General features: G+C 34.6%; 1 protein-coding gene across 2 annotated transcripts in view; it reads left to right on the forward strand.

Moving 5' to 3' along the window:
- UGGT2 (UDP-glucose glycoprotein glucosyltransferase 2) overlaps positions 1 to 23478 on the forward strand; it is a 246456-nt gene that overhangs the window by 166393 nt on the left and 56585 nt on the right. For both annotated transcript variants that reach the window (XM_012458621.2, XM_012458622.2), the window contains exons 23-29: positions 2304 to 2428; positions 2954 to 3049; positions 6663 to 6765; positions 10433 to 10512; positions 13636 to 13825; positions 18924 to 19082; positions 19414 to 19499. In XM_012458621.2, coding sequence (XP_012314044.1) covers positions 2304 to 2428; positions 2954 to 3049; positions 6663 to 6765; positions 10433 to 10512; positions 13636 to 13825; positions 18924 to 19082; positions 19414 to 19499 — 839 coding nt within the window. The remainder of the gene's footprint in view (positions 1 to 2303; positions 2429 to 2953; positions 3050 to 6662; positions 6766 to 10432; positions 10513 to 13635; positions 13826 to 18923; positions 19083 to 19413; positions 19500 to 23478) is intronic.

Below are 23478 nucleotides of genomic sequence, written 5' to 3' on the forward strand. Positions count from 1 at the left end.
GTTCAGATGTTTCAATTAGAATGGAAACATGCAAAGTTAAAATTGTTTATAAATGATAACTAGGGTACAATGATGATCTCATGATTTCTTAAAAACACTGAATAATTTAAAATTTACATATTTAATATTAATACCACAAACAATGCCATTGTGATAATAATATTTATTTGTATCACACTACATATTCACAGTTTGCTGAAAGACCTGGGGTAGCAGGGAGCAGGAAAAAAGACAAGGTCTTTTGTTGTTTTGTAGTCAGACAGAGCTGAATTCAAAATCCAGTTGCACCATTAATTATATAACCTCTATGAGACCTGATTTCTTCATTTGGGCAATGAGAATGGTAATAATCTGTCTTATAGGATCGTTGGAGAGATTAAATATGCTCCTATATTTAAAGCACATAGAAGGAACCCAAATAACGTTTAATTAAAATAACATAAAAAGCACATAGAAGGAACCCAAAAAACATTTAATAAAAATAACATGAAATTTACAGAGTGAATTTTCAGTAAATATTAACTGCTATTTTCTCTCAAAATATTTGAAGGCCATCATGAAAAATAGTGGGTAAATTTGTAGACTCAATTTATGTTACTCTAGTTAAAAGTTAGGATAAAATCAAAACTAGTTGATCAAAATTCTGTGAGTAGAGAGAGATTTTTAGCTCAGTACGTGGACGAAAATCAGACAGCGTTTTCTTCAATTTTAATGACCCGTCAAATGAAGTAATGCATTTCTGTTATGGCAGTTATTCTATATAACTGAAAAATCACATTTTTAAAATGTTTTAAAGAAGATTTAAGCAACATAATTTTCAAGTTTATTTTTCTTTTTCCCAACTTGGACATTATGTGATTTTATGCTATTTAAGTTATGTTATTCCACAAATTTTCAACTTTAAATAGAGCCAAGACACACAAACACCAGGTTTCTCCTTGCTATTTGATGCTGTGCTTAACATAAGAAAATAGAGCCAGTTTTCTGGTAAATTTTATCGATAAAGGTAGCCAATCTAGTTAACTCCTTAAGACAATACTTTAAGATTTCATTTCTTTATTCTACATTACTAACAAAACTGCCCCTGTCACTAGAGGTAGTATAGATAAAATTCAATTATTTTCCAAGACTGCTGATTCATAGTTCAGAAATGTAACATTGAATGTGCTTTCAAAGTTGCTTTAAATATTATATCACATCTTCAGACAATGAAATGTTTGTATGAGTACTTTTAGTATTATAGTGCCAATTTTTGTGTATTTAAGAGCTCGTGTTTTATATTTAAGGTGAAACATGGTATTTGTTTATTTGGGATGCCAGTATCCCTGTTGTCACCTTTGGTATGAGAAATTGGGATAGAAAGATTCAAGAACTACACTTCAGTAATTTTTAGAAAAGATTAACTGCAGAAGCAGGTGAAGGGGAAGTGAGAAAATCTGGCTATAGCCATTACATTCTGGTCTTTTTAGCAAGAAAAAAAATATTCTGGTTGACATGTTTTCTGATTATCATTAAATATAATTGTTTTGTACATAAGATTATATCAGTCTACAGTAGGGCTTTGTGTACATAGCATTAGAATAATTGTATGTATTAACTTCCTCAGAAAGTGCTCGTGGTAGTAGAGTCAGTAGTGGCTGTGATAGGAGAGCCATCCTGAGAAATTAGGTATTTGGCAATTTGGCAGCTTTTAACTTTGTAGTTACTGCTTCAAAGTTAATATAGGTGACCTTGGTAGGCTCCTAAACATTTATACAATATCAGTTAAAAGAAGACACTTGGTATTGTTATAGTAAGTATGTGATTTTTATGTGATTTATTTCTTGGGTTTTGCTATTTTATGGCTTTCTTAAAAAGTAATTCATATCTATATAGCATAGACTATAATTTATAGATGAATGTGAAATAAAATTGATATTAAAAGATTTTTTAAATATAGACAATTGCCTTAAATTGAATTTAGATTGAAAAGGTATTCAGAAATATCATGAGTTATGTTTCAAATCATGATTTATGATTTATGTTTCAAGGTAAAACTTTCTAATGGAAATAATTTGCTAGTTTTTTATATTATCACTTTGATTTTGGTGTTTATACAGATGTTATTTGTAGTATAAAAGTGAGAAAGTATTTTTATCTTGTTTGCTAGTGTATTTAGTAAATGGCAGGATTAATAGCTACTATATCTTTAATCTCTAATTCATTTTTGCTTAACAAAGAAATATCTATTTGATGAGGAAATGTTTTTCCTAAACTGATACCTTCTAGAAGACATACAATAATATAACTATTTTTATTTTAAGTTCTTAGGACCTTTAAATGATGATTTATATGCAGAAGATTTTTACTTGTTGGAAAAGATAACATTTAGTAATTCAGTAGAGAAAATTAAAGGCATTGTTGAAAATATGGGAATCAACTCAAATAAGTAAGTATGTAAGTCCTAAGAGCAATTGATTTTGGGCTTGATATTCTGAGTCTTATGTTTTTGTTTTAAGGTTAGAAAATGTTTCAGATATATATACAAGTAAAGGAATAATAAAAGGCATATATAAAGACTATAAGGAAATAATAAAAGATATCCATTTACTCCATCACTAAACTGTAGATGTGAACGTTTTCTTTGCGTTGGATCTTTCTCCTTGTTTCTTACCCATCCACCCGAGTCTCCTCCCTCCCCAAGAGGTAACCATTTTCCTAAAGGTTGTATGCAGGGTTCCCATATTTGTGTTTATACTTTTGATTCCTATCTAATTATCCATTATTGGTGTTTGTGTTGAAGGCTGTGACTTTCTTAGAGAAATGCTAATATCCTGTGGGTCTCCCTTTGCAGTTTACTTCTGTAGATTTAACCATGTTCAAATATATAAAGCCTTTCTTGAAGCATTAATTGTAACATGAAATATGGAACTTTCTCTTTCCAAAAAACTCATACACTGTTTGTCTTATCTAGCATGAGTGACCTCATTATGAAAGTTGATGCCCTTATGTCCTTTTTGCCTAACCACGCATCTCGATATGATGTCACATTTCTTAAGGAGAATCACAGGTAAGAATGTAATCGTATCTGTGTTTTTTCTGTTAATGCATGCAATTATCATTTCCATTTGTTTTCATAACATGGTAAAATTTAAGGTAGAATTAAAAGTTATTTATTAGGGAATAAATGTATTTGACAGTATGAGGAATTCCAGTTAGTTATATATTCTGGTAAGTAAAAGGTAATGTATATATAGAGTGAGGATATGAAATTTCAAGTTATACATAGTATAATTTGTCATATTTTAATATCTTTCATGCTAAAGATCGTTTCTAATTTTTACAGTATCTCAAGATAATCATAAATAAAATTTATATTTTCTATGTGTAAAGTGACTAAAGAGTTCTGATTAATCAAATATAGGATGGCCTCTGTCACAAAGCTAAACACACACGCATGAGCAAGAGTCAGAAGGATGAAGGGAGGATCCAGGGAAAGCTGAACAGTTGTAGGCCCAGCTGCTGCCTCGGGCCAGGAAGGTGAATGAGCAGATCAGCAGTAAGTGTGTGAGCTGCACAATTGCTGCTGCCGCCTCTCAGTCCTCTAGATCTCCTGAGAATCTCTATTGTGACCCACCTACGCCAGAAACATTCTGGGAAATATGGTTTAGCCTGGTCAAGTTGACACATTCTAAAGCTGCTGCGTGGACCACGAGTCCAAGGATTTACTCTATCAGGCTAGTGGTGGGATGGAAATAAAGGCTGTTTAGTCACTATCACATGTTCGATTCCTCAATGATTTCTACACCCATATTCTCTATGAGAGGACCTCGTTAATTGTGAAAGTAGCTACACTGCTTTTTTAAAATACTACTACTGAAGGTTCCCTGAGCTCAGTCAAGTGCCTTACAATGATCACCTTTAGTAATTTTCTCTAGAAATACCATTTTTTATCTGTCAAAGAACATTCTTTCCTATCAAGGGAAATAATAATATATATATACAGTTAAATTTACATGTAAATTTCTACATTAAAGTCACACGCTGTTACTGAATTTTAGAAAGTGTCAGTGAACCTTTGGAAATTGATATATCTTAGGATAATATAGTATGCCACAGTGATGGCCAAATACTTCAGATCACTTTACATTTGAATTTATGAATTATCAATATTATTTCTATAGTTATATCTGTGTATTATTTTCTGAGCATATGCATATACTTCTATAATCACATAAAAATATTCACAGCTTTTTAGAGAGAGATATGTGTGTGTATACATATGTGTGTGTGTGTGTGTGTGTGTGTGTATATTTAAACACAGTATTATATCTTTGCCATTCTGCTTCTATGTCTATAGGGAGTCATTTTATAATTAAAGAAATGTGTTAAAACACTTGTTATAAATCTATTACTGCTGTATGCATATGTTTGATCTTGATTCCAACTTTAAAAATTTAAATTGGCATATAAGAAAATTTAAATTTGACAGGTAACTTAAATTAGAAGTTTGCAAAAGAGGAAAGAAAAGAATAGGAGTAAATTGAAATCTGGAATAAAGTAAAAAATGAGAAAAAACAATTTTTTCCCAGCCCTGAAAGATCTCTAGTTAGCCTATTCCCTTCCATCTAGACTGTGTGGATTTGACATTCTTCTAACATCTTAGACAAAGGCAAAAAATAGCAGTTCTAACTGCTCACCCCATGATCCCAGGAACTTGCAACATTAAATGTAAGTCGTGCAAGAGACTATGAGGTCTCAAAGGAAGCGTTGCAGGCTGTGGCAGTAATGACCCTCCTGCCTGCCATGAGCATACCATGAATTTAGCTCTAAGTTTTCCAGTTTATACAGTTCCCAAGTTCATGAAAGGAAAACAGACTGGGTGTTCAGGTGAAATGTAAGTATTCTTAGCAGAGGAAAGACAAAGGAATTTCTCCCAGGAGCCTTCATAAAGAGGATACTGTGTAATGAACAGTGTTTTCAGTATTCTTAATATAGATGACTTGACCTATTTTATAGATAGGTTAATAGTATCATAACAAAATTCAACTCAGAGTTTCCTATTGCAGCAGCCTGTTTGAAATTTGTTTAGTATATCTGTAAGAGTTGCTTAACTGTGTATACCTAAGCAGTTCTTCACCCTTTTATTGTCTGAACTGGGCTTTAACAATTAATTGACTGTCAGTGTGCTTGACAGTATTCCTCCTGGCTAATAACATGAAGTTTATCAATAGTTTTTTGGCAATTGAGTACAAATCTGTTACCTTAAATAGGTGGTAGTTAGCATCTTGTTGTTAATACTGCATGAGAAAAAGGATGTTCTGTTCCATTCTTGGGTTAGTCAGTGTAATACCTACTAGTGGGCTCAGGAAACTGTCTTGTACACGTATAATCAGGTGGTGGGGATTATGGAATTCTGCTTCATACAACTTCATAGAATTAGAATAGTCTGGGAGAAAAAAGCAACAGTAAACAGATGCATACTGAAGCCATAATAACATCTCATGAAGCATACATAAAATGACCAGTTTTGAGTGGTGTTACAAAGTAGGATAGTAATTTGTAAAATTTTCACCAAGGTAACTAAAGGAAGCAACAGTTGTCAAGAGTCATTTTAATGGTAGACTGTCTGATTTGTGGCTCTTACATCTAGCAATAATTATTCATTAAGGTCTGTTGTCTGACTCTGCCCCTCTTAACATAATTACATCATGTTAATTGCATGGAAAATAAAATGTCTTGCAGTTTTCTATTCACATGACCCATATTTGAAGTAAACGTTTATATTAGCTTTTTTAAATTGCTGAACAATTAATCCCCTCACTGCAGAAAGCCTTTCCCTACAAAAGAAACTAATATTCCTGTAACTACATGTGTACCTCTTGATTTGGTAATCTTTTTTCTTTGTAATATGTAAAATGTATAATTAATTCATCCTGCATCTGAGAAAAATATTTCCTATATGATTATAGTGTTAAAACAGCAATTCAGTAGAATATTCTTTGCTTTTAATCAAATATACACTATTATCTTTTAGTTAAATGTAAAATTGACTCTCTCCCTCTGGCCTATTCTGTACTTTTAATGACTGTCTCATTTCCCTTTAAAAAATTAGTTCATCTTCTAATTTAGAACTTATGTCAGTGAAAGACAAAAACGGATAGGACAGAGGGAAGGAGAAGAGGAAGATTGGGATTGAAATAAAGTATGATTAATTTGGGTATTTTTGTTCCCTAACTTCCCTATTATAGTGTATTGATTTTTTTGAAAACTAAATTTAATGAACTATTAATAATTAATTTTATTATTCTCAAATCTGAAGAAATATATTCCACTAATACAAAAGCATCTTAGCTTTATTTTTCAAATTGTACAATCCATGAGAATTTTGAGGGCCTAAAATGATCAGAGCTTTTACACTAATGGGATCATTCCTTGAAAAGGTTTCTTAAAAAATGACTTCATTCATAAAACCTTACTACATTTTCTCTAATTCCTTTTAGTTTTGTAATTTGTTGAAAACAGCTTTTCAAATTTGCAAAGATTGTGTGAAATAACCAGTATTTTTAAAATTTAGTGAGAAAGAAAATAATTTATAAGAATTATATAGCTTAGATGATGATTAATTAGTTATTTGTATAAACTTAACTCATCATCTTTAATCTTACTTTCTATTTTCTTAGTGTTATAAAGATGAATCCTCAAGAGAATGATACATTCTTCGATGTCATTGCTATTGTTGATCCATTGACAAGAGAAGCACAGAAAATGGCACAGTTATTGGTTGTAAGATAATATAAATTAGACTAAATATTTTTTTGTTTTTAAATTCATAATTTTTTCAAGTATAATCAGCTATTTATGCTCTTGATTCTTTACTTCACCATTTTAATAGATTGTCATATTTCAATGTAGAAAATGAAATGATGGAGCTGTGCATAGGGTGTTATGACTATGTTGAGGTTAGGTGTTACTGTGAACTGAATTGTATTCCCCACAAAATTCATATTTCAACATATGAAATAGGTTTCAGTGAACTTTAAGCCCTAATCCCCAGTGTGACTCTATCTGGAGATAGGGCTTTAAGGAGATTATTAAGGTTAAATGAGGCTATAAGGGTGGGACCCTAATCCAATAGGATTGGTGGCCTTAGAAGAAGATGAAGAGAGGGAGACTGTACAAAGAAGAGGTTATTTGAGCACACCGTGACATGTTAGCCACCTACAAACCAGAAAGAGTGCTCCCCCCAGAAACCAAATCAGCTGGCATCTTCCATTTTGGAATTCCCAGCCTCCAGAACAGCGAGAAAATAAATTTCTATTGTTCAAACCACCCTATCTGTGGTATTTTGTTATGTCAACCTGAGAAGACTAATACAGGTGTCTTTCATGTGTTGTGGTGTGGCTTTTGGAGAAGTTTAAGCTTAATTGAATAAAACTTAAAGTGTAGTAAGTAATGTTAGCCAAACAAGCGAAGCTGAGGAAAGGGGAGACATGGAGTTTGTATTCTGTAGGTTTGGTCACTGTAACAAAGCCCAAAATAACACTGCTTTCAAGACTGAAGTTTCTTTCTTTCATCTCCTGGTCTAAGTGTAAGCTGCCTGGGGTTGCTAAGGCAGCTACACAGTGTGAGGGACTCAGGCACTGCCTGTGTAGTTGTTGAGCCATCACAAAGCACCTAAGATCACTAGTCAGGCCCTAATATCATCTGTGTACTTCTGCCAGCAGGAAAGGGAGAATAAGAGCCCAACCCCAAAGTTAGATGTATGCTGGCCTATCTCTTCTCACAGACCAGAATGTCCACAGGCTGGCTATACTGAATGACAAGGGAGGCTGGAAACTATGGCCACAAGTCCTGCATAAACCTGGAAATTCTTTCCCTATGAGAGAGGAAAATGAATTTGAAGAGACAGGTATCAGTCTCCAAAAGGACTTACATGGCTTACTGTTTTGCTGAGAATTTCAAAGGTTCAAATTGTAATGCAGCCTACAGTAGTTAAATTTGAATAAGCTAGTTCCATTAGAAGGCTGTATGTTTTTCTAGTGATAATGAAAATTTTACAAAATATTTGTCCTTTGGTAGTTGACTTAACTTTTGAAAACAGGCAAAAGTAATTAGATATTGAGTCTGGTGAAAATGTAAGTGATCAAGCCGAGTGATTCTACTGTATATTGAAATTTCAAAATGCAAATTTTTTTAGAATTTAATGCATACTACCAAATCTTATTGGAAAATAAGATTTTATTAGTGGAGACAAATAATTTTGGAAAGACTTTATCATTCTAGCTGTTCAGTTTATGAAATGAGTAGGACAAACTTAATCCCATAGCTGATTTGCCCAGTTGTTCTTTTAGCATTTGTTATACCTTCAAATTTATATGTCTTGAGATATACTATTCAGATTATTCTTTAGAAATCTATCCCATCTGGAAGGGGTGGAGCTAGTATGCTTTTTAGTATGCAAATTCCCTATTCCTGTGAAGAGTCATTGTTCACAAAAAATATATTACTTAAATTTGAAAGTTTTTTAATATAAAAGTAGAATTTAGGAATAAGAAATATGTAATCAGTCACCCCCAGACAGGTCCCAGTGTGTGATGTTACCCTCCCTGTGTCCATGTGTTCTTAATGTTCAACTCGCACTTATGAGTGAGAACATGTGGTGTTTGGAGGGATAGCATTAGGAGAAATACCTAATGTAGTTGATGAATTGATGGGTGCAGCAAACCGCCATGGCACATGTATACCTATGTAACAAAGCTGCATGTTCTGCACATGTACCCTAGAACTTAAAGTATGATTTTAAAAATTTTAAAAAAACACGGTCTCACTCTGTTGCCCAGGCTGGCATACAGTGGCACAATCATAATCATAGCTCACTGCAGCCTGAAACTCCTGAGCCCAAGAGCCTCCTGCCTCAGCCTCCTGAGTAGTTGAGATTACAGGAGCAAGCCACTGTGCCTGGTGAGGGAGAACTTTTTTAGGATGGTAAGTATCTGAGCAGGTTTTGATACAGGAAAAGGAATGCAGATACACTAAGGGAAAGGGAGATGAGAGTTGGAGGCCAACTCGGGAGGAGGTGGGGAGCGGGGAGTGGGAGTGGTGGAGGGCTCTCTGGGAGGAGGGATGGGGGGACTTGAACAGGAGAACAGAAGCCCATCCTCTATCCTCTGCTTCCTTCCGAAAAGGCTGCAGAACAGCCTAAAGCCAGTGAGTGGGTCAGAAAGGGTAGTGTCTCTCTGCAAGGACCAGGGCAAGAGTCCAAAACAGAGACACACAGCCCAGCCCAGTCCTGAGTGGTGGCTGGGGGGCATGGGGGGCATAAAGAGAGACCACCCCATAGTCAGAAGAAAAAAAAAGAAATATGGAATTAGCCTGGGCAACATAGCAAGACCTTGTCTCTACAAAAAAAAAAAAAAAAAAGCCAAACATGGTGTTGCATACCTGTAGTCATAGTTACTACTCAGAAGGCTGAGGCAGGAAGATTGCTTGAACCCAGCAATTAAGTTAACAGTGACCCATGATCACACCACTGCACTCTGACCTGGGCAACAGAGCAAGTCCATGTGTCTTAAAAAAAAAAAAATACGGAATTATACAGTGATATAAAATATGGAATTGCATTCTGGTTTCCATCATTGGTAATAATCGCATACTTTATTTCTGAGTCACTTTATTTCTTACTTTATAAAAGGATAACTTATTGGAAGAAATGGATAGTTTTTCATTAATACTTGAGAAAGACAGCGGTTCGGTGACCTCCAGAGTAGCAAATATGAGTGATAGAATAGGAATTGAAACTCAAATCTCCTTAATTCTTAGTCTTTATGTTGTAATTGCTCATCAAGCGTGTATCCTTTCTGTTACATATATCTGCTTTTTCACTTGTCCCCTTACCTATATCCTTTGTTGTCTAATAGCTTTTGAATCTTCTCTTTCATGTCGCCTATGTAGAGATGAGGACTATCAAAATTAGTAATTCTTCCTCTACGTCTTATGATCCAGGAAAATGAAAAGAAAGTATTTATTTGTAGGTAGCCAAGAACTTCTAAGTTCCAGAAGAATCAGGATACTGCCAATGTTATAAGGTCACCACTTTGTATTTGCAGATCAAGATTCTAGTAATTATTTTCCTTGTTCTTCAATACTAAGGAAATTTAGATACTATGAAAAAAAGTCATTTTAGGCAAAAGGTAAGCAGCATAACCCTGGGACATTGAAATCAACTGTTTGGATTAAAATCTTGCCTCTGCTGTGAGTTACTGTGTGACCTTGAGCAAATTAATATCTGTGTACCTAAACTGCAAAAGTACTATTTCAGCAGGGCATTGTAAGGATCAAGTGAGATAATGAACATAATGTTTTAATATAGTACCTGATACATAGTAAGTGCATAATAAATATTAGCTATTAATATTATTTAATATCAAATATGGGAATTTCTTTCCAATAGGTACTTTGCAAGATTATCAACATGAAGATAAAGTTGTTCATGAACTGTAGGGGTAAGCTTTCAGAAGCCCCTTTAGAGAGGTGAGTCTGAGTGAACAAAATTTCATTTTGAAAAAATTGTAAATGCTGAGAAGAAAGAAAGAATAATTGTTGCTGGACCTATATATTTTTTCTTCACAAGATGCTTCACAGAAATGTCAGAAGGTCAGGCTGTTTATTAACTTAACTGACATAAAATTGATATAAAAATTAAAATAACCTAACTCAGTAAAGTGACCTAATTACAGAATTTACATGGACTTATATTTATTCATAGGTATTTTTAGAAATATGATTTAGGAATACCTATTTAGAAATATTTCAATGGGAAATAAGGTGGAATTAAACCGTTTTTAGTTTAGCAGAATTATCAAAATGATCTTTAATATATCATCACATTTACTATTTGGGGGCATTAGGATACAATTAGTTTAGAATAATTTGCCAGGGATACAAAAAATGTTGTTTATCATTATATACAAATATTCCTCATAATACTGTCCTGTTGAGATAACATTCCCTCTCAAGAGGGGACAAAAATATACCATTTCTTTTCTTTGTGGATCAGAATCACTGTCATTGTGAGCCATTCTTATTGATAGGAATATTCAGTTATCCTTCATGTGTCATTGGGTAGAAAACAGGATATGTACCGTTGTACTAGTACTGCTTTTTAAGACTTGTTAATGTGCTCGTCGCTAAACAAAAGATACATGCTTACACAAGACAGAAAGGTGGCATTCTGTTAATTCCTTGTTTACTTTTCAAATTGTATTTGTTGACACACTGTAGATTGTTGCCTTGAGCAGAACTTTTTGTTTTGTTTTGAGACAGGTCTCACTCCCATTGTCCAGGCTGGAGTGCAGTGGCGCCATCACGGCTCACTGCAGGCTCGACTTCTCGGGCTTAGGGATTCTCCCACCTCAGCCTCCTGAGTAGCTGGGACTATAGGTTCATGCGACCACGCACAGTTAATTTTTTGTATTTTTGTAGAGACGGCGTCTTGGCATGTTCTCCAGGCTGGGCTTGAACTCCTGGACTCAAGAAACCCACCTGCTTTGCCCTCCCAAAGTGCTAGGATTGTAGGCATGAGCCACCGTGCCCAGCCAGAGCAGACATTTTAAACATAAGTATTTTTAATAGCAGGAAAGCAATACAATGGAAAATGTGGGAAATTTAAATGAAAGTTTAGGACTTACTCATTGTCCCTCAAGACTCTTGTCCATATATCTCATTCAGTTTTTATGCTTCTCATTTATCTTTTGTGTTTTAAATTTTATCACATGCCTTTTTACATCTGAACAAAAACTTTAAAATTTTTTTCTACTAATGGAAACGTTTGTTAGTTCCATGCATACAGAATTTTTATTCACAGGAGTAGGGATCCTCTCCATAGTATCTCTGTAAAACATCACAATATATAATAAAGAGTGGGATTATTGAACATATAAGCAAGCATAATCTACTGAGAGTTAAAGAATTGACTTTTCTAGATGAAATAATGTACTAGAGTATACAGTTAACTAGTTTTTAAACTAATAGTTCAACATAATCTTGTTTACTCAGTAGCATGTATCAAGCAATCTAGCTTACATATTATTCCCAGCCCTTTCCTTTTAGTAAATATATTCTCCTCAGAGTTGAGACAGGTTAACAGCAGGAATTCTCTCAACTCCTTACTCTAACTGCTGTACTTCGTCAGCCTTCCAAAGAATGGGGGATCTTTCTTCTTTTTTATGTGAACATTCCCTGTCTGTTTTGATCTCTTGCTTTCCTATTTGTTCTGGATGCTTGCTATATCATGTATTCTCTCTTTTGGATCTTTAATCTCTATACTAGCTTTTCTCCTTCAGTCCTTAAAGTTACTTAGTTTTTTAAAAAGTTGCTGCCTTAACTTCCTCTCCTCTAGAGTCCTTTTTTCCCTGTCTTCTTTACTCTTTCTCATCTAAATATCTTCAGAGTGGTCAGACTCCGTCTCCATCTCGCATTCACTTACCTTCCACTGCAGTTTGTCTTTAACTTCCTCTTTGCCATTGAAAAATTGTATTTACTAAATCATAAGGAAATTGCTACTTTCAACAATCACAGAATACTTTTTCTTTGGTATTTCCATTTCAGCAAGAACTTGTTTTGTACATTTACTTCATGACTGTGTTCTCTCCAGTTTCTCCTCTTTATTTTCTTTGTCTACCTGCATAACATGACTCCCAGTGATCGCTACCCCCTGAAACTCATACTCCGTAAGTTCTCCTAGAGCGAGGGCTGGACCTACTGATTTGCCTCTCATAAAACAAAGTATGGCAAAAGTGATGAAATTTCCCTTGTGCAATTAGGTTATGAAAGACTGTGAACTATGACTTTTGTCTTGCTGACATTCTCTCTCTGTGGCTCTTCTCTGTGCTTCTCTTTTGAATCATGTTGGAGATGCCCTTTTGGGAAGTAACTGAGAGCAGTCTGCAGACATCTACTAGCAAGGAACTATGGCCCTCATTCAGACAGCCCTTGAGGAACTAGATGAAACTGGAAGTAGATCCTACCCCTTGTTGAACCTTGAGAGAACTACAGCACAGCTGACACCTTGACTGCAGTCTCAACTAGCCTTGATAGCATAACATAATAATTCTGATGCACGATATTGAAGGATGAAGTTAAAATACAGCAAAACTGAAGTCTAAAAGTGCTATTAAGCAGTCGCTTTCAGCTTAATCCTGTTTGGTTTTAGTTGAGCTTTTAAAAGTGGTACTAGAATTTCAGCTTGAATTTTACTTGTTTCTTAAAAGTTAATAAAATAGCTGAAAAATAGACCATGGTCAGATTTGAAGGAGGATGCATACAAATCATAATACAATAACAGACCATAAACTACTAGAACCTGCATAAGTCAGGTATATCTTAAAGGAATGCTAATCATGTTTATTAAGGAATAACAATGGAATTATAAGTTAACAATGGTAGATAATATACATAGCCTTATAATAGATAGTAGTGTCAACAAAATAATGATTGTGTATTTCTTATAAGCACTAACTTCTGCAGTATAGTGTGTTTTAGTCTTTTTGATTGAATACTTCTGGTCAGATCATTAAGCCATTTTCAATTTTAAAATATTTTAGAAGAAAAATCTCAGTTTGGGTCACAGTATATCTTTTTATGTTTTATTAACAGCTTTTACCGATTTGTTCTGGAACCAGAACTGATGTCAGGGGCTAATGACGTTTCTTCTCTTGGACCAGTGGCAAAATTCCTGGATATTCCTGAATCACCCCTCCTAACCCTCAACATGATTACTCCAGAAGGCTGGTTGGTTGAAACAGTACACAGCAACTGTGACCTTGATAATATTCACTTAAAGGATGTAAGTTATGTATAGTCATATAAAGATAGAGAAACAGAATAAATTCTTATCAGCTATTACACTAGTAGCAAGTGAGCAGTCATACTATAGATGCTTACTAGAATCTTCTTTTTTATAATTCTAGGTCCTGATCCAATCTTTCCTCTAATTTTTAAGTTTTTCTAATTTCCAAATTCAGCTTCTCTAGTCTTCCAAATTCCTAGATGTCTTTACCTTTGTTTTTTTTTTTTCCTTTTTGCCTCAGACTTCTAGCTTACAAAGGCACTTCTCTAAGATGAGCAATGTAAACAAATATGTAGAGGGACACTTGGCAACTTAGTACAACACCATTAAGTACTTACTTTGCTCTTCAAGTTTAGTTTTTAAGTTGGAGAGCAAGTTTCATCCAAAACTGTTTCGTTGTTGTTGGGTTGTTGTTTTTTTTTTTTTTTTGGCCTCACAGCACATAGCCAGAGAAAATAGTCCTAACTAGATTAGGATAGAAAGTAGGAAAGAAAATTTGCTGGTATACTGCAGGCCAGGTTACCTGCTTCTCATCACCCCCCATATAACCCTTATCTAGTGAGTAGTCAGGCTTCTCTTCCTCAGCTATAGTAATTCGCAGAGCAAAAAGAGAGTGTTTTAAAATAAACTGAGTCTTTCAAACATTGAATTTAGAATGAGAAAAGGAATTCAGAAACCACAGTAAAAAGGGAATCATTTTAGAAGAGTTTACCTAAGACTTGTGTTAGTCCAGTTTCACACTGCTATAAAGTACTATCTGAGACTGGGTAATTTATAAAGAAAAGAGGTTTAATTAACTTACAGTTTCATATGGCTAGGGAGGCCTCCAGAAACTCACAATCATGTCAGAAGGGGAAGCAAGGCACATCTTACGTGGCAGCAGAAGTATGAGAGAGTGTCACACACTTTTACACCATCAGACCTCATAAGCACTCACTATCATGAGAACAGCAAGGGGGAATCTGCCCCCATGATCCAATCACCTCCCACTAGGCCTCTCCCCTGACACATGAGGATTGCAATTAGACGTGAGATTTGGGTAAGTACACAGAGCCAAAACATATCACTTGGTATCCAGAAAATGAGGAAAAAATACTTCCTTCTCCTCATTGTCCTCCCTCTGACCTTTTTCCAGCTCTTGGTGTCTGATACCTCCTGTAGAATATAACATTGCCTTGACTAAAGCATAAATATTTACTTGTAATAATTTGGTTAAGATTGTTTATTATGTTTGTTTCTCAAGCATCTTATGCATTACCTTTTGCCTAAAGATTTCCTTCTAGGAAAATTTATTTTGATCCACTCATGTGGATTCTGTGGGATCCTAAATAACTTTTCTGTAACATACTCCCCATCACTCCCAACTGGACCCACCTAAGAAAGAATCTAAAACTCAGTCATAGCCATTATCTTATGTCAGTCCTTTAAATCTAGAGAAAAGGCAGCAAACTAATAGCATTAATCAGAAAAAGTTAACAAATGAATGTTACAAGAAGTGGGAAAAAAATTACTGTTTTTTCCCTGATCAGTCAGATCTCTTAACAGAGTCTAGAATTCTTCATGAAAAGAATGTACCAATATACTCAATAGTGTAACTTTTAAACACCTTATCCAAAAGTGTAAAGTGTTTGTAGTAGGAGAAATTTGTATAGCTTAGAAAAGATTTGAAATCAGTCTGCTGGTGAAAATTTCAGCAGCTATTCAAAAGCTGATGGAGATTAAAACATTTTTTTTTTGTGGTGAGTGTCAAATCTACTCGCGTCTTTTTAGAAGCTGTTCGGATGAACACTAGCTCTAACTCTGAAGTTAGAAGACTAAGATGAAGGAAAATGTTCTGTGTCTTCATAATTTAAGTGAATAAACAGAAGGAGATTATAAATTCTAGCATCTGTAAAAGTTAACCACCCCTCAGGCTCATCTTTTTCATTGTGTGCTATACATTCTTAAAATATTCTGCACCCATCCTGGAAAAATAACAAAGGCATTTGCTACAGTAGAAAATATTTTTAGATAAAGGGGAAAAGTACGTACATCTTGGCAAAAATGAGACTAATAATGAGAGATTTACCATCATACACTAACCTGTGCAAACATTCCTGGGTACACCTAATTCCCAAACACTATACAAACACCTGGAAGAAACTTGATCTGGAAAAATTCCCCCTTAGCAGGACTTTGTTCACATGATTATCCATACAATGACTTCACTGCACAACCAGCATTAATTTCATAATTAAAGGCGACAAAAGTGATTAAGAAAGCTAAAAGTGAGAGAGTTACTTTTACCTGGAGTTCAGATATTGCTCTTCTCAGCACTTATTGTTAGAACTGCATCCAAAGACTCTCTAATTATATTTTATCACAGCATTTATCTGAAAGATATCAAAATACCTAGAACAACAATAGTGGTTGACCAAGAAAGAGAAAGTGCAATAAATAAAAGATTGCTAACGGGAAATAGGATGTGGCTATGTTAAAAAGAATTCACAGAAAAATGCATTAACCCTTCTGAAATAAATAATTTTGATATCACTTTTATTGATATTTATTGATATATTCATTACCAATATAATTGTGAAAGAATTTGTTTATTTTCAGAGATATGGTATAGATCCTAAATAATACTATATTATGAATTAGATGAACACACAGTTCATCTTAGGCTCAGTTTACTCTCTCAGTGCATAACATGAATTTTCTATCTCAAACAATCAAATACTTATAAAATTTGGGGAAAGTTCACATTTGTAGTGAAGAGTTCTGTCCCCTCTGTAAAACTTAGCAATTTAAAACAAACCTTAACAAACTTGGAAATTTGTATATCAGAAGACTTGTACTATAGAAGTCCCCTTATTCACAAGGAAGTGTTCTGAGATAGCCCCTACCCAATCAGTGGATACCTGAAACCATACATAGTACCTAACCTTATATACACTGTTTTGTTTTTTCATATACATACCTACCTATCATAAGATTTAATTCATAAATTGGGCACAGTAGAGATTAACCTTAGTAACTAATAATAAATGGAACAATTATAAAAGTAGGTCATCATCCTCTTGTGTTTTTGGGTCACTAAGTGAAATAAAGGTTCCTTGAACACAAGCACTATCATGCAAGATTGTATTACAACACTCAGAACAGTGCACAGTTTAAAATGTATGAATTGTTTATTTCTGGAATTTTTCACTTAATATTTTTGGATCATGGTTGACTGAGGGTAACTGAAACTGCACAAAGAAAAACCACAGATAAAGGGAGACTACCATACCTTATATCTCTCAAACCACCTAATCATCTAAAACTGATTCCTTGCTTTCATTTTTCCTTGGATTTTTGCCCATTCAGAGTCCTGAATGGTTTCTCAAAGTTCAGATTGCACTAAAGTCATTAAGTTCAGCCTTCACATGCCTTAAGATGCAAGAAAAGATGTACTATCATTTATCCATCTCCACTATCAGATAGCTTGTCAGAGTTCAGATCACAGATCAAGATATGTATTATAACTTTGCTAATAATAACTTGGGAAAATGTGTCTGCAGTTGCACAAAATCGTATTCAAGAGCAACAAAAATACTAAATTAACATATTTACAGATAATTGTTAACAAACTTAAATGCTAATCTTTATAATTAAACCTAACCTTTTTTTAAAGGAAAACACTTAGCTATTCAGCCACAAAAGAACAATACAATTAATATCCTTTTAGAAAAATTAGTATGTTCTCAAAGTTACATTTGAAAGGTATTAAATTTATGTCTGGTATCAACAATATTTAGAACAGAAAATAAAAATATGAAGGGAAGATGAAAACATAAGGATCAAAAAAGATCACTAACTCATATTTTTGCTAAAAAAGCTTTGTAGCTTGGCACGGTGGCTCATGCCTATAATATCAACACTTTGGGAGGCTGAGGCACACAGATCACTTGAGGTCAGGAGTTCAAGACCAGCCTGGCCAACATGATGAAACTCCATCTCTACTAAAAATACAAAAAAATTATCTGGGAGTGTTGATCTGTGCCTGTAATCCCAGCTACTTGGGAGGCTGAAGTGGGAGAGTTACTTTTTGTTCTTAAAAGCAGTAAAATAAGAATAGAAATCAAGAAAAAAATGATGTAAACAAATATTGTAATTATTTCTGAGACAATTACAGTCCAGGAAAAACAACTATACAGTACAGAATATATCCAAATACTCTGTAATATTCTAAACACACTAAACAATAATGTTGAAAACCTAATATGGTGAAATAAGATTAGATATATGTAACATCACTGATTTTAGTTTACTCAACAGAATTTTCAAACTGTAAAAATCACTGTTTGACGTATTCTCATGTTTGGTTATGTTATTCACATGAAGTAGAGAAAAAGCTTTATCTTGAAAATACTTATTATAACATTTGCAGTAGAGAAAAATCCAGAAACAACTGGAATATTCAGCCATTTGAAAAGATATTTATAGAGACAGAGACATGTTCTTAGAAAACCACATTTAATGAAAAAGCAGATTACTTTCTCACAAAAAAATGTATAAAGACAAGAAATAGAAATCAGTGTGTTGACATTTATATCAATATTTATTCTGTGCTTTCTGTTTTTTCTTCTTTCCACTTGGGAAATGGAATATTATATATATTTTTAATTAACTTTAAAAAGGAAATGCATTGATCAATTTGTAATTAGTTGATTATAGACATTAATGTTTTTTAATTACAAGAAGGCCAATAGATAGTAAATTACCTCTCTTGCCAAGTCTAAAGTGGGAGCTTCAGGACAACAGCAAACTGAAGCAGATTCTTTAAGTAATTTCCCATCTAAATCTCATGTTCACATCTTTCCTGCTTGGTTATATTGGTGCATATATCATGAGGTTCAGGTAAAGCTGATGTCATGAAAAAGAGAAAGTTTATCATAAGCTTTTTGTCTTGAAGAAATCAATTCAACTCATAAATTCACTCATGTGTAAAAGAAGGACTTGAAGTTACCCACTGAAATACATTGGCCAGTATTAAAAAATCACATGTATTTATTTCAAAATTTTGTATTATGAGTTTTACTAACACCAAAACAATGACGCACTTTCTCCACAGACTGAGAAAACTGTTACTGCAGAATATGAACTAGAATACTTAGTACTTGAAGGACACTGCTTTGATAAAATGACAGAACAGCCTCCTCAGGGTCTGCAGTTTACACTAGGCACAAAAAATAAACCTGCTGTTGTTGATACAATAGTGATGGCCAATCTTGTAAGTAGTATTTAATTGATGATATTTAATTTGATGTTGTGGTGAAATTCTCTGTTTTCCTAATAGTAAAATGAAATAATCTTTATTCTGCTGTTGCTGAACAGTTTGCAGTAAACAAAATTGAATCTTTGAAGAAGATAAATAAAAATAGGGAAAATCATACTTTCATAATATTATTTTAACAAGTTATAAAATCTCTTTACTTGAAATTTATTTATAGAATTTATTCATTCTAGAATTAATACTTTCTTGGATTATTCACGTATTCATGATCAGTTAGATGGTTTTTAGTCATATTACTCAATTATTTTTTTTTTTCTCATTTTAAAAGGGATATTTTCAGTTAAAAGCAAACCCAGGTGCTTGGATACTGAGGTTACGCCAAGGAAAATCTGAAGATATTTATCAAATAGTTGGGTGAGTTATGTAGACTGCTTTTAAATTTTTAAACATAAATACATTTTAGTGTAATACAACCAAGATCATCAAAACAACAATTAAAATGTTAAGACTGGCTTGGCGCAGTGGCTCACGCCTGTAATCCCAACACTTTGGTAGTCCAAGGCAGACAGATCACTGGAGGCCAGGAGTTCGAGACCAGCCTGGCCAGCATGGCAAAACCCCGTCTCTACTACAAATACAAAAACTTGCCAGGCGTGGTGGCACACACCTATAATTTCAGCTGTTTGGGAGGCTGAGGCCCAAGAAGTTCTTGAACCCAGGAGGCAGAGGTTGCAGTGAGCAGAGATTATACCACTGCACTCCAGCCTGGGCCAGAGAGCAAGTCTCTGTCTTAAAAAAAATAAATAAAACAAAAAAAGACAAAACTGGGTTAGGTCCATCAGCAAGATAGATCATTCCAGTGCTCATACCCATGCAGAAACATCAATTTGAACAACTATCCACTCCACACATGAAACTACCTTAATAAAAACAAAGGAACCAGGTGAGCTATTACAACACTGCAGCATAGCACAGAGATAAGAAAGACACATTCAAGAGTATAGGAAGGATAGTTTTATATTACATGCATCACTCCTCCCTCAACCTGATACAGTACAGCTGGAGAGAGATAGCCACTTGGGGAAGGGGAGGGAAGTGAGCACCAGACTTTGCCTTGGACCCCAAAACCATGTTCACCCAAGTAAAACGCAGTTCAGGTAGGCCTCCACAGCCCCAACTTAATGCTGGTACCAGAAGGCTGAGCTGCCAGAACCCACAGCCCCAGGCTGTTGCCCAACTCCAGTGGCAGGCCAGCTGCCACAAATTCAGGCTCTTAGACTTTTCCCTGTACCAGCATAATTGTTATATTGATCATTTAATGACAATATATTATACATTATATCTTATATAACAAAACCATTATCCCTGGGTTATATTCAATTTGGAATTCGTTTTTTGCACAAAAATTTTCCTGGTCATTAGCCATAGTAGAAAGCAGGGCTCATCACACTTTTTTGGTAAGGAGCCAAAAGTATTTAATGTTTGTTTGAGAGCACATATGGTCTCTGTCAAAAGTCTTTTTTAACAATCATTTTTAAATGTAAAAATTATTTTTAGCGTAGGACCATTAAAAAAAATAGACCACAAATCTGATTTGGTTCACTAGCCATAGTTGGCCAACTCTTTATAAAGTTTTCTTTATACCCTTAATCAATATCTCTAGATTGCATTTCTTTCAATACTTAGCACCTTTTATTATACCACACATTGTGCTCAACAAAGATAATATAGGAGTAGGAGTTATTGTATCTTTTTTTACCCTTTATTTTATACTTTGTCTAGCTTATAGTGTCAGTTAATAAATGTACTTAATGGTTTATGCACACAGAGGTATGAAAGGCAGCTGGATGTCTATGTTTACTGCGTGTCTTTCATGGGACACTTCTTTTACCTAGTGGATAATCTAATGCATAGTTGTCTGATCCCAGACCCAGGTTCCCTCACACAGGAAACTTTTTTTATATACTGACAGATGCCCATGTGGCTCTTGTGTGACCTATGTCCAGTTTATGCTTCCTGACCATTGCAGTGACACAGGGAACCCAACCTTGTGTTTTTCCCAGCATCCTAGAGAAAACCCTGTCTGGGGTAGTCCCTGGTTCTTCCAATGGGTGGTACAAATTTCATACACCACCACGATAGGAAATAAGTTCAAAGATCTATTACTTAAAAATCCTGGGCATGGAGGACGCCATCTCTACGTCACATCAGGCAAGAGTAAAGAGGAGTCAGGTAGAGAGAAAGAACACGCATGCAACTAGCAATATATACAAGGAAATAGATCATGGGTCATTTTTGATCTGTTCGAAAGGAAGCCAGGACAGCAGATGCCCAGTTTGCTAGGCAGGAAGGGTGCCTCTAAGTTCTTATCTTTGGCTATCACCCATACCCTTTTGGGTATGATGTTCTAATGCCTCAGCAGCAACCTATGCTACCTTGCTGTGTCATTCTCATTACAAATGCACAGTTTCTACCCTCCCACAACTCATTCCAGTAGAAAAGATAGTCCAGAAAATGAGTGACTATTACATGTTCTAAGTGCTGTAAAAGAGTGCTGTGATAGTATAGAAAATGAGCAAAGTAGACTGTAACATTTATATTGACCCTTATAAAAGCCATGGTTTCAAGGTATAATTTTTTTCTTTTCTTTTTTTTTTTTTTTGAGATGGAGTTTCGCTCTTGTTACCCAGGCTGGAGTGTAATGGCGCGATCTCGGCTCACCACAACCTCCGCCTCCTGGGTTCAGGCAATTCTCCAGCCTCAGCCTCCTGAGTAGCTGGGATTACAGGCACGCGCCACCATGCCCAGCTAATTTTTTGTATTTTTAGTAGAGATGGGGTTTCACCATGTTGACCAGGATGGTCTCAATCTCTTGACCTCGTGCTCTACCTGCCTTGGCCTCCCAAAGTGCTGGGATTACAGGCATGAGCCACCGCGCCCTGCCCTCAAGGCATAATTTTAAGAAGCATTCATGCTTTGTTTCAGCTTTTTAAATTTTGTGCAAACTGCATTGTCAGGAACTCGGCATTTCTGTATTTGCCACTACTGTTTCACCATTGTACTTTGCAAAGGGAAAGCCATGAAAATTGTGATTCAAATTCCCTCTGTATCACCAACCATCTGTATGATCTTGTGTAAGTTTCTTTGCTCTTTGTAGTCTTTATTTCCTCATTACAAAAGGGAATAATCCTACCTCTGTTGTGGGATTTTGCTAAGGACTCAATGAGAAAATCATCATAGAATGTTGAGTGAATGTCCGTATCCTCTCCACTTATTCCTTCTTCTTTACAAATACAGTTATACAATAGTACATGTATTATGTAGAACTAAACCTATACATGATTTAGGTTCTATTTTATCTTCTTTACTATTTCTATTATACACAGTTCATAAAGATGTTTTAGAAAGAAACTAGTTCTTGATGTTGTATTTGAAGTACCACTAACATATTAGTGAAAATTGTTTTTTCTCATTCACAGACAACTTTCAGCAATAGAAATAACTTACAAATTTGTCATATTACTTACAAACAATAAAACTATATGCTTAGTCATCATTTAATTCCACATATAATTAATGTCACTAGCTATCCAAGATGGAGAAAAACAAATATTGTTACTATATAATAAAATGTCTTTGAAAGTAAAGTACCAGTAATGAAAACGAGGTCAATATAAAATATGACAAAAATGGATGTTCTGTTTATCCTAATTTACATTTTAATTCTAATTGATATTACCTTTATAATTAGAAAAAAATTCCTGAAACATGCTAAAAATCTAAGCTAAAATAATATCTATATGAGTTTCTAAGTTCAGATTTAAAGCCGTGGCTAAATTATATTTTTTAATTTGGCTTTCCACTTCAGAGTGTGTACTTTCTGTGTCTGTCAATCTTGTTGTAATCTTTAACTGCAGATTATTTGTGTGTACTCAGTGTTGGCTGTTACTTACCTTGAATATAAAAAGTCTCAAAATTATTCTCTTTTACTCCTTTTTAATAAAAAGGAGTAATTTTAGTTCTACCAAAATTAGACAAATGCTGCTCAGATTTTCCTAATTAATTGCAGAGAATGTTAAATACTTTATGCACCTTCAATGCCAAATTATTGTGCTAGACTTCTCGCTTGAAATCTTTAGAAAATTTTTTTCTGCCAGAGTAATATTTGTAATTAATTTTAGTTTGGTACCGTTGAGGCTGAACTGTATCTCCTGTTTTATATAGGAGGAAGGAGATGTCAAATAAGCCTTTCCATTCCTTCTCCGCAGGTACTTGAGCTGGTCCACTGTGACTTTGCTTGCTCTGCAGTAGTTAAAACTCACTCTCTGTGGACTCTTAAAAGTTCTCTATTGCTGCACCTCACTCTCCTTTAGTTCCCTGGTTCCGATGGTGC

This window comes from Aotus nancymaae, unplaced genomic scaffold, assembly GCF_030222135.1.
Source record: "Aotus nancymaae isolate 86718 unplaced genomic scaffold, 86718_ANA_hifiasm-v0.15.2.pri h1tg000048l, whole genome shotgun sequence".
Classification (NCBI taxonomy): domain Eukaryota; kingdom Metazoa; phylum Chordata; class Mammalia; order Primates; family Aotidae; genus Aotus; species Aotus nancymaae.